Source organism: Anolis sagrei, chromosome X (genome assembly GCF_037176765.1).
Source record: "Anolis sagrei isolate rAnoSag1 chromosome X, rAnoSag1.mat, whole genome shotgun sequence".
Classification (NCBI taxonomy): Eukaryota; Metazoa; Chordata; class Lepidosauria; order Squamata; family Dactyloidae; genus Anolis; species Anolis sagrei.
The window spans coordinates 100,565,510-100,582,854 of NC_090034.1; the positions used below are offsets into that span (position 1 = coordinate 100,565,510).

General features: G+C 44.2%; 1 protein-coding gene across 1 annotated transcript in view; it reads right to left on the reverse strand.

Annotated features, from left to right (window-relative positions):
- The window catches only part of LOC137094951 (cation channel sperm-associated auxiliary subunit gamma-like), an 87,080-nt gene that overhangs the window by 39,722 nt on the left and 30,013 nt on the right, over window positions 1-17,345 (reverse strand). The window contains exons 10-11 of the mRNA XM_067460963.1: window positions 17,239-17,304; window positions 6,287-6,394 (exon numbers count right to left, since the gene is read on the reverse strand). Coding sequence (XP_067317064.1) covers window positions 6,287-6,394; window positions 17,239-17,304 — 174 coding nt within the window. The remainder of the gene's footprint in view (window positions 1-6,286; window positions 6,395-17,238; window positions 17,305-17,345) is intronic.

Here is a 17,345-nt window from a genome sequence, read left to right on the forward strand (position 1 = left end):
AAATATAAACTGTCTAGAATGTTAACTGAACAGCATGTTGATATATGCTTAATCCAGGAGACTAACAAGAAAAAAAGATAAGGAAAAAATGGTTAAACTTAAAGAATTGGGATTTACAATATGAATCAAGAGGATCAGATAAATCCAGAGGAGTAGCAATCATAATAAAGAATGCTAACAGTTTTGAATTAGAGAAAATGATATCAGATAAGGAATGGATAAGGGGAAAACTAAACAATAGTGATATCTCTATTGCAAGTGTATATGCTCCAAACACAAAACAAATAAGTTTCATAAATAAAACATTTGCCAAAATTGAAAAACATGCAAAGGGCGATGTAGTCATTGGGGGAGATTTAAACACAGAGTTATACATGAATAGAAGGAGCTTAGGGGTTAGTCCCCCAAGGTTAGAATGTAATGCCAATTTTAAACAATGGAATCTAATCGAGGTCCATTACAGAATAGGTGAAGAGGGTATGGCACCAACTTTCTACTTACACAGACACTCCAAATTCACAACTATAGATTACTTCATAGTTGGAATTAATAACTCTAGAGAAATTAACGAGATTAAAGTTGGGAAACAATGGCCAGGAGTTCATGCTCCGATTTTGCTTAAATTGGGTGAATCTGTGAGGAGACTCGCAAAGAAATGGAGGTTTAACCCAAAGGTAACTTTCAAAGAGAAAGACAAACAAGACATTACAAAACAGATAAAATATTTTTTTCTAATAAACAGACAACCAGAATTAAAAGAAGTATTAATATGGGATGCTTTTAAAGCTACTATTAAGGGTACATCATCACTAAAGAAATTGGGATTAATAAGAAAGAAAAATCTACTCTTGAAAAAACTAGAGGAGAACTTCCTCCAACAATTTCCAAAATCACCCAACAGCTGAAAATAAGACAAGATGGATAGAGAAAAAACAATATTTGGAGAACTTAGAAAAAATTGACGCCACCAAAAAACACCTGTGGATCAAAAATGATTACCAAATCAACTCCATCAATAACTAAAAAAGTTTGTCCAGATTCCTAAAAAAAAAAAAAAAGGCTAGAAACAGAATACTAAAATTAAAAGATTACAAGGGTCAATTAAAATCAACAGATAATGAAATTAGAGAAATTATGGCAAGTTTTTATGAGAAACTTTACGATGATAAAGATACAATAGAACATGAAGTATATTTACAGGCAAACATAGACTATCACTCACAAATAGAATTACATAATACAATATCAAATTCAGAAATTGAAAATGTAATAGACAGTCTAAAAGTGAACTCAGCCCCCAGACCAGATGGCCTTACCACAAATTTTTACAAAATTTTTAAAGGGGAAGTTACAATTTTAAAACCAAATAAAGACAAGACAGATCCTAATGCATATAGACCTATCTCCCTCCGTAATGTGGACTATAAGATTTTTACAAAAATCTTAGCAAACAGAAAAAGGGAAAAAATCCCAAAAATAATCCATGAAGATCAATATGGATTTATTAAAAATAGGAAAACAGCAGACCCTATCAGGATCATTCTAAACACTCTAAATCATGCCACAGTTAATAGATCCAAACTGCTTATAGTAAAGCTTGACTTTCATAAAGCATTCGACTCAATAAACCACAAATACCTGAATAAAATATGTGAGGCAAGTGGAATGGGGGGGAAATTATGCAAAGTAATAAAAGAGATATACAGCGGAAATAAGTCAGTCATAAATGTAAATGGGTTTGATTCAAGATAAATTAATATAAAGAGTGGAACTAAACAAGGATGCCCACTCTCCCCACTATTATTTGCATTGGCCATTGAACCTTTAGCAAATTTAATTAGACAGGACCAAACCATCAAAGGATACAAGGCGGGCAAAGAAGAAATAAAAATAAACCTTTATGCGGATGACGCCATAATAATTTTAAGCGAGGTGAAAGAGTCGCTAAATTCACTGGTCAAAATAATAAAGGAATTTGGGGAAATCTCAGGGCTTGCAATTAACTTAGATAAAACAGAAATTCTCCATGAGAATCCAACATCGAATGAACTAAAAATCGCCCATAATATTATAGGAGTGAAACTGGGAAAGAAGTCATTAAAATACTTAGGAAAAATCTAAACAACATTATCCAATCAAACTTCAACCACTTATGGAAATCTACAAGTAAATTATTTAAAACCTGGGGGAAGAATTTTCAGGACATCACTTCTAGACTTAAAATTTATAAAATGAAGATTTTACCCAAATTCCTACATTTATTTCAAAGTCTGTCCGTAAACATCTCTGTAAAACTCTTTAAGAAGTAGGACAGTTCCATAAAAAATGGGTAGCAGGAGGGAATAAAAATAGAATTTCTAATTTTATATTCTATGGTAACCAAGAAACGGGGGGATGGGGAGTCCCATCCCTAGAGTTGTATTATGAGGCATGCCATATTACTAAATTAATAGAATTGGAACTGGAAGGGGAAAATAATGGGTGAAATTAGAGAAAGAATTAAACAATTGGAAAAAGGGCCCATTTATGGAAGAAAAAATTGATTAACAAGAGCTTTAAAAATTAAGAGATGGCCCCCTCCTCTCAACATTGCATGTTTGGAAGAAATGGAAAAATAAATTACAAATAAATAAAATAGATCCCTTTCCTCTAAGAACCCTGAAAAATAAAGATAAAACATTTAGGAATTTAATCAGGTCCCTGAAAGAGAATGGAGTAAAGAAGGTATGAGACTGCTTGGAATCCAATGGAGATATTTAAAAATGGGATAAGATAAAGGACAAATGTGGCTCAAAGTATTGGATAGCTTGGTTAGGCTTGTCGCAAAGAGCACAGGAAATAAAAAAGAAAGAAACATCAAATGCCCCATTGAATAGAATAATTGGCTGAAAAATAGAAAAAGAGAAAGGCATTATAGGGGAAATATATAAGGAACTAATAGCCTTATCCTATAATACAAAACATACTTTAGTAGAGGCCTGGAAACAGGATATAAACTTTAATGAAAACTTAGTAAACTCCTGGATCAATAAAACTCAAAAAAATTAAACAAAGAAACATAAGAATCAAAGAAACACAAAAGAAAGTAATTTCAAAATGGTATAGGACCCCCTCTCAATTGGCTCACATTATGAAAAACACTTCTAACAAATGCTGGCATAAATGCGGGGAGACTGGTACTTTTTCACACATGTGGTGGGACTGCTCTGAAATCCAAAAATATTATAATACTGTTCGAGAAGTAATAGAGGAAATAATAGAGCAAAAACTACATTGGAATAAATCTCGATTTCTGTCCCTCACCATAAAGGAGGGGAACAATGAATGGTCAGATATATTGAAATTTATGATAGACACTATACATCCCGGAAATTCCAGATGATCCAAAGGGGGGCGGCCAGGTTGTTAACTGGGGCGCTTTACAGGGAGCGGTCAACCCTCCTGCTCAGGGAGCTCCGCTGGCTGCCATTCATTTACCAGACCCAATTCAAGGTGCAGGTGCTTACCTACAAAGCCCTGAACGGTTTGGGACCCACCTACCTGCGTGACCGCATCTCTGTATATGAACCCACACGATCCCTTCGATCATACGGAGAGGCCCTGCTCTCGATCCCACCAGCATCGCAGGCCCGGTTGGTGGGGACGAGAGAGAGGGTCTTTTCGGTGGTGGCCCCTCGACTCTGGAACTCATTCCCTAAAGACATCAGACAGGCCCCAACCTTGGCAGTCTTTAGGAGGAGCTTGAAGACGTGGTTGTTCCAGTGTGCCTTCCTGGAATAATGATCCCATAGCACTTTGTCCTCCAAAGCATTTTACATTTTTCAGATCTGCTCGTATGCCCTTCCATAAACGCCACTATCACCTTTCGTCCATGTCCCAGCATTATTTCCATTTTAACTTTACATTTGACCTTCCCACTGTTTTTAATTGCGTGTTGTCTTATTGATAATGTTGTATATTTTATTGTCTATGTTTTTATTTTAATTGCTTGTACTGTTGTTGTTTTGCTTGTATTGTTGTATTCGGGCTCGGCCTCATGTAAGCCGCACCGAGTCCCTGGGGAGATGGTAGCAGGGTACAAATAAAGTGTTATTATTATTATTACATGCCACAATCGCCAGAGGTTGGAAAGATAAAACAAGGTGGGACCTGAAAACCTGGTGGTCTTATCTCTCTGAATATTTGATTAATGATTTCATCTATGAAAAGAAAAATAAATATTTGAATATTCAGTCAAGACAAGATTGGTTTAGGAAATGATCTTGTTTAATCGACAAAATGGAAGGAAAAGATAGGTACAGAACTTTAAATCAGGCCTTCCAGACAATTAAATCAATGAACCGATTTAAGTAAACCCAGATGTGGGTGGGAGGGAGGTGGGGTGGTAAGGGTGGGTGGGTGGGGGGATTTAAAGGGGTAATTAATCAAGATATATGGTAAAGGGAAACACAATTGGAACCTGTATCCTAGCCATAAAAATTGTAATCAGTTTTTGATATTATCTTTTAGATGGCTAAGGTTCGTATTGTGTTGTTTTGTTATCTGTATGGAGAAATTAATAAAAATTTCAAAAAAAAACATAAAAGCATTAGCATAACCATTTTAAAATATATAAATATAAGAACATGAAAACAGGATTAAATATAAACAACATTTTAAAATTCCCAGTTAAAAACTATGAAAACAAATTCAAAGTTAAAAACCACAACACCCCCTGAATTGATTTTAAACACCTTCATCTTTAAAAGCCTGCTTGAATAAAAAGGTTTTGGCCTGCCACCAGAAGGACAGCAGGGAGGGGGCCGTTCTGGCTTCCCCGGGAAGAAGGGAGTTCCAGAGTCGAAGGGCAGATACTGAGAAGGAAGGCCTGCTCTCTCTCTCGTTCCCACAACCGAGCCTGAGATGGAGATGGGACTGAGAGAAGGGCCGCTCCTGAAGATTTCAGGGCCCAGGCAGGTTCATATAAGGGGATGCAGTCAGCAAATAGCCTGGATCTGAACCTTCTAGGGCTTTAAAGGTCATAACCAGCACTTTGTGCCTGGGAACAGACTGGCAGCCAGTGGAGCTGCTTCAACAGTAGGGTTGTGCACTCCCTGTGGCCAGCCCCAGTGAGCAACCTGTCGGCAGGTCTTTGGGCCAGCTGAAGTTTCCAAGCACTCCGCAGAGGCAGCCCCACATTGAGTGCATTACAGTAATCCAGATGGGATGTAACTAAGGCATGGGGGACCATGGCCAGATCTGGCTTCTCAAGGAATGGACTCAGTTGGTGCACAAGTTTTAATTGGGAAAAGGTCCTTCCAGCCACCACCAATACCTGGGTCTCCAGGTTCAATGCCAAGTCCAAGAAGACCCCCAAACTGCGAACCTGTGTCTACAGGGGGAGTGTGACCCCATCCAGCACAGGCTGGATCCCTATTCCCTGGTCTGCCTTCCAACTGACCAGGACTACCTCTGTCTTGTCTGGATTAAGTTTCAATTTGTTTGCCCTCATCCAGTCCATTACTGATGACAGGCATTGGTTTAGGGTCAGGACAGCTTCCTTGGTTTAGGTCAGTGGTTCTCAACCTGTGGGTCCCCAGGTGTTTTGGCCTACAACTCGCAGAAATCCCAGCCAGTTTACCATCTGTTAGGATTTCTGGGAGTTGAAGGCTAAAACATCTGGAGACCCACAGGTTGAGAACCACTGGTTTAGGTGGAAAGGAGTAGAAGAGCTGGGTGTCATCCACATATAGGTGACACCATACTCCAAAACCCTGGTTGACCTCTCCCAGCAGTTTCACGTATATGTTAAACAGCACAGAGGACAAAATGGAACCCTGAGGAACCCCACAGGTCAATGGCCAGGGTGGGGGGGGGGGGAATATCCCAGCACCACCTTCTGGGTACGGCCCTACAGGAAGGACGAGAGCAACTGTAAGACAGTGCCTCCCAGTCCCATCCCAGCATGATGACCCAGAATGATACCACGGTCAATGGCATCGAAAGCTGCTGAGAGGTCCAGGAGTACCAACAGGGACACACTCCCTGTCCAGCTTTCTTCGTAGGTCATCCACCAAGGCAGGCAAAGCTGTCTCTGTTTCATAACCTCACTGAAATGGATCTAGATACACACACACACACACACACATACTAAAAGAAGCAATTATTTGTTGGGCAGTGCCCACCTGAATTTCAAAGGACGATGACAGTCAGAGCATTCATTGCCTCTGAAAACCCTATAAATGCATGGGGTCACCATGCGTTGGCAGGTGGCTTGAAGGATGATGCTTAAAAGAGTCAATCTAACCTTTCTGGTATTCCGCAATGTAGTAACGTGTTGATCTGTAACGATGCACCAGCAAAAAGAACTTGTCGTCATTTGTAGAGAAGATAACCCACACGATTTGGCAGTAAACTGGAAGAGGAAAAAAATGTCACTTGTTGATACCTTGGAAGTGGGAAACTGTGTGTGTGTGTGTGAGAGAGAGAGAGAGAGAGAGAGAGAGAGAGAGAGAGCGCACAACTACCCGTAATAGATTTAAAAACTTTCCATGCTAAGCCAAACGTAAAAGAAATTTTGGCTTGCGTGGCCAGTATAGACCTAACTATAAATTTTAAAAATCACATTCTATGTTTATCGTGTTTTAATTTTTGGTTGATTTTTAAAATATTTATTTATTTATATCTGGTATTTATACCCCGTCTCTTCTCTACCCCCAAAGGGGGATTCAGGACGGCTTACATTTAGTAACGGTACAAGGCCGCTACAAAACAATTACAATAATATAACCACAATTAAGTACATAAAGCAATCATTAAAACTAATACATACAGCATTAATTAAAACAGTAAAAATATAACAATGCCATCTGCTGCAACGCCATTCCTGTCAATGTCCATCTAAGGTGCTAGTTATGTCTACTGTCCGAAAGCCTGGTCCCAAAACCACAATTTTAATTTTTTTTTTGAAAGCTAGGAGGGATGGAGTCGATCTTATCTCATTTGGGAGTGCGTTCCATAGGTGGGGGGCCACAGCTAGGAAGGCCTTGTCTCTCTTCCCTGCCAAATACACTTGTGATGTTGATGGAAACGAAAGTAGAGCCTCCCCGGATGATTGTAGGCTGCGAGATGAGACGTAGAGGCAGATGCGTTCAGACAAGTAAGCTGGGCCAGAACCGTATAAAGCTTTATAGGTCAAAACCAGCACTTTGAATTGGGCTCGGAGATGGACCTGCAGCCAGTGGAGCTGACATTAACGGGGGGGGGGGGGGGGGGTGCCTGGTAGCTGTGATGAACTGGATGAGGGTTAACAAGTTGAATCTTAAACCAGACACAGCAGAGATCCTCCTGGTCAGTTGCGAGGCTGATCGGGACATAGGGTGACTACCTGTGCTTGGCAGGGTTACACTACCCCTGAGGACACAGTATGTCGCTCCAGTTAGTAATCTGGCTGCCACCCGTTGGACTAGCTGCAATTTCCAATCTTCAAAGGCAGCCCCACGTAGACCGCGTTGCAGTAATCTATTCGGGATGTAACTAGAGCATGGACGACCATAGCCAGATCAGATTTCCCAAGGTACGGGCGCAGCTGGCACACAAGTTTTAACTGTGATTGTGTTTGTTTTATGTGTTTGTTTTAATATGTAGCTTTATCTCTACGCAGATCACACAACTTGACTACACTTTTCCACCACAATCCAAGGAAGCTCCCTAGACCCTGGACCGGTGCCTGGCAGCTGTGATGGACTGGATGAGGGCTAACAAGTTGAAGCTTAATCCAGACCAGTAGAGCTCCTCCTGGTCAGTTGCGAGGCTGATCGGGGCATAGGGTGACAACCTGTGCTCGGCTGGGTTACACCCCCCCTGAGGACACAGGTCCACAGCCTGGCAGTCCTCCTGGATTCATCACTGACACTTGAGGCTCAGGTGTTGGTGGTGGACAGGAGGGCCTTTGCACAGAAAAAACTTGTGCGCCAGCTGCGACTGTACCTCGAAAAACCTGACTTGGCCATGGTGGTCCATGCCTTATTTACATCTAGAATGAACTACTGCAATGCACTCTACATGGGACTGCCTTTGAAGACGGCCTAGAAACTGCAATTAGTGCAAAGATCAGCTGCTAGATTACTAACTGGGGCAAATGATAGAGAGCATATGATGCTCCTATCAAAGCAGCTCCACTGGTTGCCAATAAGTTTCCGGGCTCAATTGAAAGTGCAGGTTATAACCTTTAAAACTCATACAGTTCAGGTCCAGCCTATCTTCGAGACCGCACCTCCTATGAGCCAGCACAAGCTCTGAGATCTGCTGGGGAGGCCCTCCTCTCGGTCCCACCTCCATCTCAAGCATGGCCATCTCAAGCAAGACGAGAGAGAGGGCCTTCTCTGATAATAAATCAGAATTAGCAAGGCTTGCTAGACAGGCTAATGTTGCTTTTAATGAAGTACAGCTGAAGCATTATCTGTGGAGGCCACTGTAAATACTGCACGCTGTTGCAAACAGATTTGTGTAAATGGGTGGCATCCAAAAACCGTTTACTGTTGCCAAATATTTTGTGACCCCCTACACCAGTGCTTCTCAACCTGGGGGTCGTGACCCCTGGGGGGTTCATGAGAGGGTGTCAGAGGGGTCGCCAAAGACCATCAGAAAACACAGTATTTTCTGTTGGTCATGGGAGTTCTATGTGGGAAGTTTGGCCCAATTCTATTGTTGATGGGGTTCAGAATGCTCTTTGATTGTAGGTGTCCCAGCAACTACAACTTCTAAATGCCAAGGTCAATTTTCCCCAAACTCCACCAGTGTTCATATATGGGCATATTGAGTATCCATGTCAAGTTTGGTCCAGATCCATCATTGTTTGAGTCCACAGTGCTCTCTGGATGTAGGTGAACTACAACTCCAAAATTCAAGCTCAGTGCCCATCCACCAAACCCTTCCAGTATTTTTTGTTGATCATGGGAGTTCTGTGTGCCAAGTTTGGTTCAACTCCATCGTTGGTGGAGTTCAGAATCCTCTTCGATTGTAGGTGAAATTTAAATCCCAGCAACTACAACTCTCAAATGACAAAATGCACCCCCCCCCCCCCGAACCCACCAGTATTAAAAATTGGATGTAGCATGTATTTGTGCCAAATTTGGTCCAGTGAATGAAGATCCATCCTGCATATCAGATATTTACATTATGATTCATAACAGTAGCAAAATTACAGTTAAGAAGTAGCAATGAAAGTAATATTATGGTTAGGGGTCCCCATCACATGAGAACTGTATTAAGGGGTCGTGGCATTAGGAAGGTTGAGAAACACTGCCCTACATTGTGCTAAAGGGACCCCCATTTAGGCTCGGGAGCCAGGGTTTATGAAGCCCTGATCTAGATTGTGTTCTTGATCTTTTAAAAAATGTAAACTGACTGTCTTTATTCTGAACTAAAGATAGACAGTCAATTTTCATATTTTAAACGATTAAGAACATAATCTAGATCAGGGCTTCGTAAATCGGGGGTCCCGACCCTGAATGGAGGTCCCCTGGTGGTGCAGCTGCTGAGCTGCTGAACTTGCTAACCAAACGTTTGGCAGTTTGGATCCAGGGAGCGGGGTGAGCTCCCGCTGTTAGCCCCAGCTTCTGCCAAGCAGGTCAAAAATATGCAAACATGAGCAGATTAATAGTTACTACTTCTGTGGGAAGATAATGGTGCTCCATGCAGTCATGTTGGCCATATGACCTTGGAGGTGTCTACGGACAATGCTGGTTCTTTGACTTAGAAATTGATATGACGCCAGAGTCAGACACAACTAGACTTAACGTCAGGAGAAATCTTTACCTATCCTGAACTAACATATTGGGGATTTGGGGGCAGGGGGTGATAGAGCACAACCCCAGGCAACCAGAAATCCTTTCCAGTGAGCCAGCCCTTCTTAGACCTCAACAGCCATCGATTACCATCTCACACACATTTTTAAGCATTTCATCATGGCTGAAACGGCTAGAAATGGCTAAACACTTTAATAATAATAATAATAATAATAATAATAATAATAATAATAATACTTTATTTATATTCTGCCCTTCTCACCCCAAAAGGGATTCAGGGCAGATCACATTACACATACACAGCAAACATTCAATGCTGCTTTGTATAGACAGTACACAGACAGAACAGAAAGGAGGTATTGCCAATTCAGTGTCCAGCTGTTTTTGGTGCCAAGGAAGGTGAGTCCAGCCACAGGGAATGCTGTTGCTCCATTCTCTATGACGAAGAGCCTTCAGGACCTCCTCCTCCCTTTTTGGTCACCCAGCATTTTCTGATCTTTCTTTATGGCATCGTAAAACACCTCCCTGCTTTTAGGTAAAAGTAAAGGTTTTCCTCTGACATTCAGTCGTGTCTGACTCTGGAGTGTGGTGCTCATCTCCATTTCTAAGCTGAAGAGCCGGTGTTGTCCGTAGACAACTCCAAGGTCATGTGGCCAGCATGACTGCATGGAGCACCGTTATCTTCCCACCAGAGTGGTACCTATTCATCTACTCACATTTGCATGTTTTCGAACTGCTAGGTTGGCAGAAGGTGGGGCTATCAATGGAAGCTCACGCTGTTCCCCGGAATCAAACTTGCGACCTATCAATCAACAAGCTCAGCAGCTCAGCACTTTAACCCACTGCGCCATCGCTTTTAGCTGTACCTAATTTCTCTAATTACAGCTAAAGCTGTTTTCGACTGCTTAGGTCAGTGGTTCTCAACCTGGGGACCCCAAATGTTTTTGGCCTTCAATTCCCAGAAACCCTAACAGCTGGTAAACTGGCTGGGGTTTCTGGGAGTTGTAGGCCAAAAACATCTAGGGACCCCAGGTTGAGAACCAATGGCTTAGGTAAACAGTGAGCAGGGCTGATAGTCGACCGCTCATGCTGACCCAGGGCTTTGAACTTGCAACCTTTCAGTTGACAGATCTTATAGTTGCCGGTGATGTACCAGCTGTGCGAAACCTCCGACTACCATCCTATGAGAGGACTACTTCACTTGATGGAGAAAACACCATAAATGCTTCTGATAATTTAAAGCAGTGGTTCTCAACCTGTGGGTTCCCTGATGTTTTGGCCTTCAACAGCAAGAAATCCTAACAGCTGGTAAACTGGGATTTCTGGGAGTTGTAGGCCAAAACACCTGGGTACCCACAGGTTGAGAACCACTGCTTTAAAGACTGCTGGTTTATTTTGTTTGTAATGATATTTTAAATATTTTTATATTACACCCTGGGTATAAGGAAGATCTGTAGAATTGATTAAAATTCAGCTCAATAGAGCCAAGTTGGTTTGGAATAGAGATTAGTGCCAGAAGAGCACTCCCCATTGTATTCTTCTCTCCATTATCATGGGTGCAAGGGGAGATGAGAGGTTGCTTACCTGTAACCGTAGTTTCCCTAGTGATGTGCTGTGAATTCGCACTAATGGTACTTCTGCGCATGCGCAGCTTCGCTCCGGAATCTTCAGTTAAAAATTCAAAAGAATCGGCGGTTGGCCCCGCGCACACTCCCCAGTACATTATAAATAGACCGCGGCTGGTCAACCGCCTCCAGATCTCTTCTTCCGCCACTAGAGCAGCTAGAAGGAGGAGGCATGACAAACTGCGGGGAGGATGGGCGGGGCCGTGCGAATTCACAGCACATCACTAGGGAAACTACGGTTACAGGTAAGCAACCTCTCATTTTCCCTACGTGAGTGTGCTGTGAATGCGCACTAATGGTAAAAGACTAGCAAGCTACCCACCTTGGACGGCGGGAGTCATGCCACCGCAGAAAACAGCACAGCACGACCAAACGCCGCGTCCCTCTTGGCCTGTAGGTCCAGCTTGTAGTGAGACACAAATGTCAATGGGGTGGACCAGGTGGCAGCGCGACAGATGGCATCCAGGGATACGCCCTTCCAGAAAGCAGTTGTTGCAGACACCGCTCTCGTAGAGTGTCCCTTTACTCCAACGGGAAGCTCCCTTCCCGAATTCTTGTAGGCCAGCTTGATTACAGACACTATCCAGGAAGATAGACGTTGCGATGAAACAGGGAGTCCGCAGGTATCTTTTCTATATTTAACAAACAATCTTGGCGTTTTCCTCATACTTTTGGTTCTACTGAGATAAAAGGCTACTGCCCGGCGTACATCCAACAAGTGAAGACCACGTTCCATAGGGGAAGTGGGGTTCTGAAAAAATGCTGGCAAAACTATATCCTGGGACATGTGGAAAGAAGACGTCACCTTGGGAAGAAAAGAAATGTCTGTGCGAAGCACAATTTTGTCTTTGTGGAACTTGAGGTAAGGCTCATCCGATCTCAACGCGCAGATTTCACTTACACGCCTGGCTGAAGTAATTGCTACCAAAAAGGAGGTTTTCCAAGATAGATGCGAAATATCGCATGTGGCCATAGGCTCATAAGGTGGACCCTGAAGAGATGAAAGTACTATCTCCAGGCTCCATGAAGGAATAATAGGTGGCACTGTTGGCTTAACATTACTGAACCCCTTAAGAAAAAGCTTAACCAAATATTCTGAGAAGAGGGAAGGCAATCCCTCTTTCCTCCTATACCAAGATATGGCCGCCAGGTAACATTTTAGGGATGACAATGACAAACCCGAATCAGATAATGAAACTAAGAAATCCAATATCGCAGAGATCGGGGCATGTACTGGGTCCAGATCTCTCCCCCTCATATACTGAGAATAACGCGTCCATTTATACACATAAGAGCGCTTCGTGGAAGGCTTTTGTGCTGCGTCCAGGATTGCCTTAACTGGAGCAGACAAAGCCTCAGATGAACCTAACTGTCTGGAGCAATCCTCCAGGCAGTTAGTCTGAGCGCGTGGGCATCCGGGTAAAGGACCTGTCCGTTCTGTGATGTTAGAAGGTCTAGTGTGTTTGGAAATCTCCTGTATCTCCCCTTGGACATATCGAGGAGAGCCGAAAACCATGGTTGGCGTGGCCACCACGGAGACACTAGAATGCAATCCCCGTTGTCCCTCCGAATCTTTGAGATTACTTTCGGAAGTAGCGGAAACGGAGGAAACACATATAGAAATTCGTTGTTCCACTTGCGTAGAAACGCATCCCCTAGACACCCTTGTGTCAGATCTGCCTTCCTGCGTGCACAATAAAGGGGACACTTTGTGTTTTCTCGTGACGCAAATAGATCTATTGCTGGAAACCCCCAGATCTTGAAGATCGTATTGAGTTCCCTGTGATCGATGGACCACTCGTGATTGGACATGGGGGATCTGCTCAAATTGTCCGCTAATATATTCTCCTCCCCTGGAAGGTGCACAGCTACTAGATGTATCTCCCTGGCTATGCACCACTTCCAAATACGCATAGTTAGACTTGACAGGATTTGTGATCTTGTACCCCCCTGTTTGTTTATATAATACATTGTTGTAGTATTGTCCGTAACTATCTGCACTACCCTGCCTAATAAAGGTATCTCGAAGGATTTCAGCGCCTTTTCTACGGCGAATAACTCCAGGACATTTATGTGATGCATTGATTCCTCTGGAGTCCAGACACCTTGGGCAGTCAAACCCTCGAAGTGTGCTCCCCAGCCTTTCATGGAGGAATCCGTCGTGACCACAGCAGACGGATCTGGGGTCTGAAACGGCAAGCCCACAGTTACATTGTCCGGCTCCATCCACCACAAAAGAGCACGCCGAACTTTCTCTGGAATGGCAAGCCGCACATGGGGGTTGTCCCGTCCAGGGTGAAAAACGGACAGGAACCAATTTTGGATTGGTCTCAGACGTAGCCGTGCATAAGGTGTGACGGCAGTCGTAGATGCCATGTGCCCTAACAAAACTTGAATCTTTTTCGCAGACACTTCCCTTGAATTCAGGGCACACACAATCAACGACTTGAGGGACGAAAATCGATCCTCCGGCAGAAATGCCCTCTGTTGGATTGAATCCAAGACTGCTCCTATAAACTGGATCTTGCGAACGGGCATTAGGTGTGATTTTTCCCTGTTTACCACAAGACCTAAAGACTGGAGAAGAGAAAGAGTTAGGTCTATGTGCAGATGTAAACGTTCTTGCGAGTCTGTCACCAAGAGCCAGTCGTCTATGTACGGAAACACCGTAACGCCCCTAGTTCTAAGATGAGCGGCAATCACCGCCATACATTTAGTGAACACCCTTGGGGCCGTAGTAAGGCCGAAAGGTAAGACATTAAATCTGTAAGCTCTATCTCCAACCATAAAGGCGAGATACTTCCTATGATGTTCTGCCATAGAAATATGAAAATACGCGTCTTTTAAGTCTATGGTAGCGAACCAATTATCTTTATTCAGAAGAGGGAGGATCATAGAAAGAGAAACCATTCGAAATTTCTTTGCATCAATATACATGTTCACCCCTCTTAAGTCTAATATTGGACGTAAACCACCAGTTTTCTTTGTTACTAAAAAATAACGAGAAAAGAAACAATTTGCTAACGAAGAACTGTCAACCGGGGAAATGGCCCCTTTTGCTAAAAGAGTTTCAACTTCTTCCAGCAATGCTGGAGACTCTGGTGTGGTTTTTAAACATCCCAACGGGGGCAACGAAACAAACTCTATCGAATAACCTTCCTCAACTATCTGGAGGACCCACTTATCAGTGGTTATTGAAGCCCAGGCTCTGGCAAAAGGTCGTAGCCTATCCTTATACCAAATAGAACTGACATGCTTATCAGAATCATTTATGCCATCCCTTGGGCTGCAGACATCAGAAACATAAGATTCGTCAAAGACGACGTCTTGCACTACCTGACGCTTTAGCCTTAGATTGGTATGGCTGATACCTAGGCTTTGCGTAATAATTCTGCTTCCTACCAGATTGAAATTTTGATGAATTACTACGATTGCCCTGGTTTGCACTAAACCCATTAAAAGGTGCCCTACGGTAAGAGGACGGGTTTTGCTGCCACCGAGGCTTTTGAAAGTTACCTGGCTGCCATGGGTACGGGTATTGGTATGGATACTTGGCAGCGTGCAAGACCTCTCGAGATTGCTTAATTTTTTCATCCGTTGTTGGATCAAAAAGACCTTCCTCAGTCATAGGAAGGTCTTCTGCCAACAACCGGCTCTCTTCCGACAGCGAGGAAGTACGCAGCCACGCATGTCGCCGTATGGCCGTGGCAGAGGCAAAGAGCTTGCCCGATATCTCAGCCATGTGCTTGGCGAAATCCTTCTGCAATCTAGAGAGAATTAAAGCCTCGCCCTGATATGCCTTGGGAAGACGTCGGTCTTCAGTTGACAAGAGGTTAACATAAGGCAGCATATTGTTCCAGAGAAAACTCTGGTATCCACTAAAATAAGTAGCGTAATGCGCCATCCTGGCAATCAATCCTGCAGCCACATGTATTTTCTTCCCAAGGGCGTCAATCTTTTTGCCCTCCCTATCTGGAGGCGTGATTGAATATTTCTTTGGCCTTTTTGCCCTAGCTGCCTCCGCTACCACCGTATTCGGTAGTGTAGGATGGGCAATCCAGCTCGCTAGTGACAAGTCAACTTTGTAGAGAAGGTCGACCCTCCTAGGAACTGCAGGAGCAGCGGACGGGGCTACATCAGGAACTTTAGTCAGCTTTAATAAATATGGAAGAGTAGGAAGTAACAAAGAAGGTGAACTGTCCTGTTCCTCAGACGGATACATGGGATCATCAACTGTTGAGGCCGGCTTCGGGGCCAGAATGTCCAATGCAGTTATCATCCTATTAATCAGCTGAGCGAACACGTTAAAATCCTCTATACGCTTTGCATTAGCAGTCTTATCCTTGTCAGCAGCAGAAGAGTCCACTAATTCTACTGAAGAGTCAGAATCGTCATCATCAATTGGGGGTTGGTCTTCAGCAATTGAAGGCAACGGGGTACGCCTCTGATCCCAGTAAGCACCCTGATGACCATGATGCACAGGGAGAAGTTCTCGACCTCGCATCCTCAATATGGTTCTTAGAACCATATTGTGCAACACCACCGTCAGGAGGTAGACCACAATAGATAAAGCGCCCCTGGGGAGTTATCTCATACACTCCCGGGGGAGGAAGGGGAAGTCCACTGTCACTGAGATCCTCCACATATGCTCCAGGTGGGGATCTCGCTCTCCGCGCGCGTGCAAGCCTGCGCTTTCTAGTGGAGCAGGAGGAATCAGAGCATGATGAAGAGGAGGATGAGGAAGAGTCGCTGGAGCTCGACTCGCGGCGCCTCCGCTTCTTATTGTTCTTTGAGCGCGATGGAGCGCGCGCTCGGCGCCGAGTCAGAGCTGTAGCGGCAGGCATCCCCGATGTCGAAGGGAGCGTTGCCATGGACGCCCGCGCTGGCTCCTCCCCAAGGCCACCAGCTGATACTATGGGAGGGGCCGGCGCCGTGAGCGTCGGCATCGGGGGAGTCAAGTTTTCAGTCTGCGCACGCGCGGGGCGTGCCTCGGACTCCAAGTCCCTTTCGTTTTCATTTTCCCCCTGAACTCGCACGAGGCGAGCGGAGGTCGGCACCGGCACTGAACCAACGGGGCAATCCCGTGGAGGGGTCTCTCGTGCCCTTTCAAGGGGCGAAACCAACAGCGAGGAAGTGGCTTTGGATCCTGCCGCTTTTGAGGGTTTTGCCGGAGCCGTCTTGCCCTGAATGGCCTTCTTTGCCTTGGGCTTCTTCAGGGCCGCTTGCAGGAACGCCGCTTCAGGTAAGGACTTTTCTTTATGTTGTTGTGGTTCTGGGAGAAGGGCCCGTTCATAAAGGACCGCCTTCAAACGAATCTCTCTATTTTTTCTTGTTTTCGGAGTGAAGGACTGGCAAATTGAACATGTTTGAGATAAATGTCCTTCACCCAGGCAAGCAATACACAGAGAATGTGCATCATTATCCGGAAAGTTGCCCTGGCATGCAGAGCAACGTTTAAATCCCTTGGTATTCGCCATCTTAGCAAAGAAATAGGAATAATAGACAAAGAAGAATTCCGAGCTACTGCTATTAGCGCGGATGAAGAGATCTGGAGGCGGTTGACCAGCCGCGGTCTATTTATAATGTACTGGGGAGTGTGCGCGGGGCCAACCGCCGATTCTTTTGAATTTTTAACTGAAGATTCCGGAGCGAAGCTGCGCATGCGCAGAAGTACCATTAGTGCGCATTCACAGCACACTCACGTAGGGAAAACTCAAGTAGCCTGATCTGGCTTTGCCTGCCCCTTCCCCCAAACGACCCACACCCCCTTCAGCAGACCAGGACAGGAGCTATGGGGCAGACAGCAGAAATGTAGAGAAACCTACTATTCAGATATTGACACGGTCCCTTATTCTGAAACGTGAAAGAGGCAGTGGCATTCACAATCCCATCTGTAAAAAAAGGAGGGAAGGGGACAATAACATTAAACTTG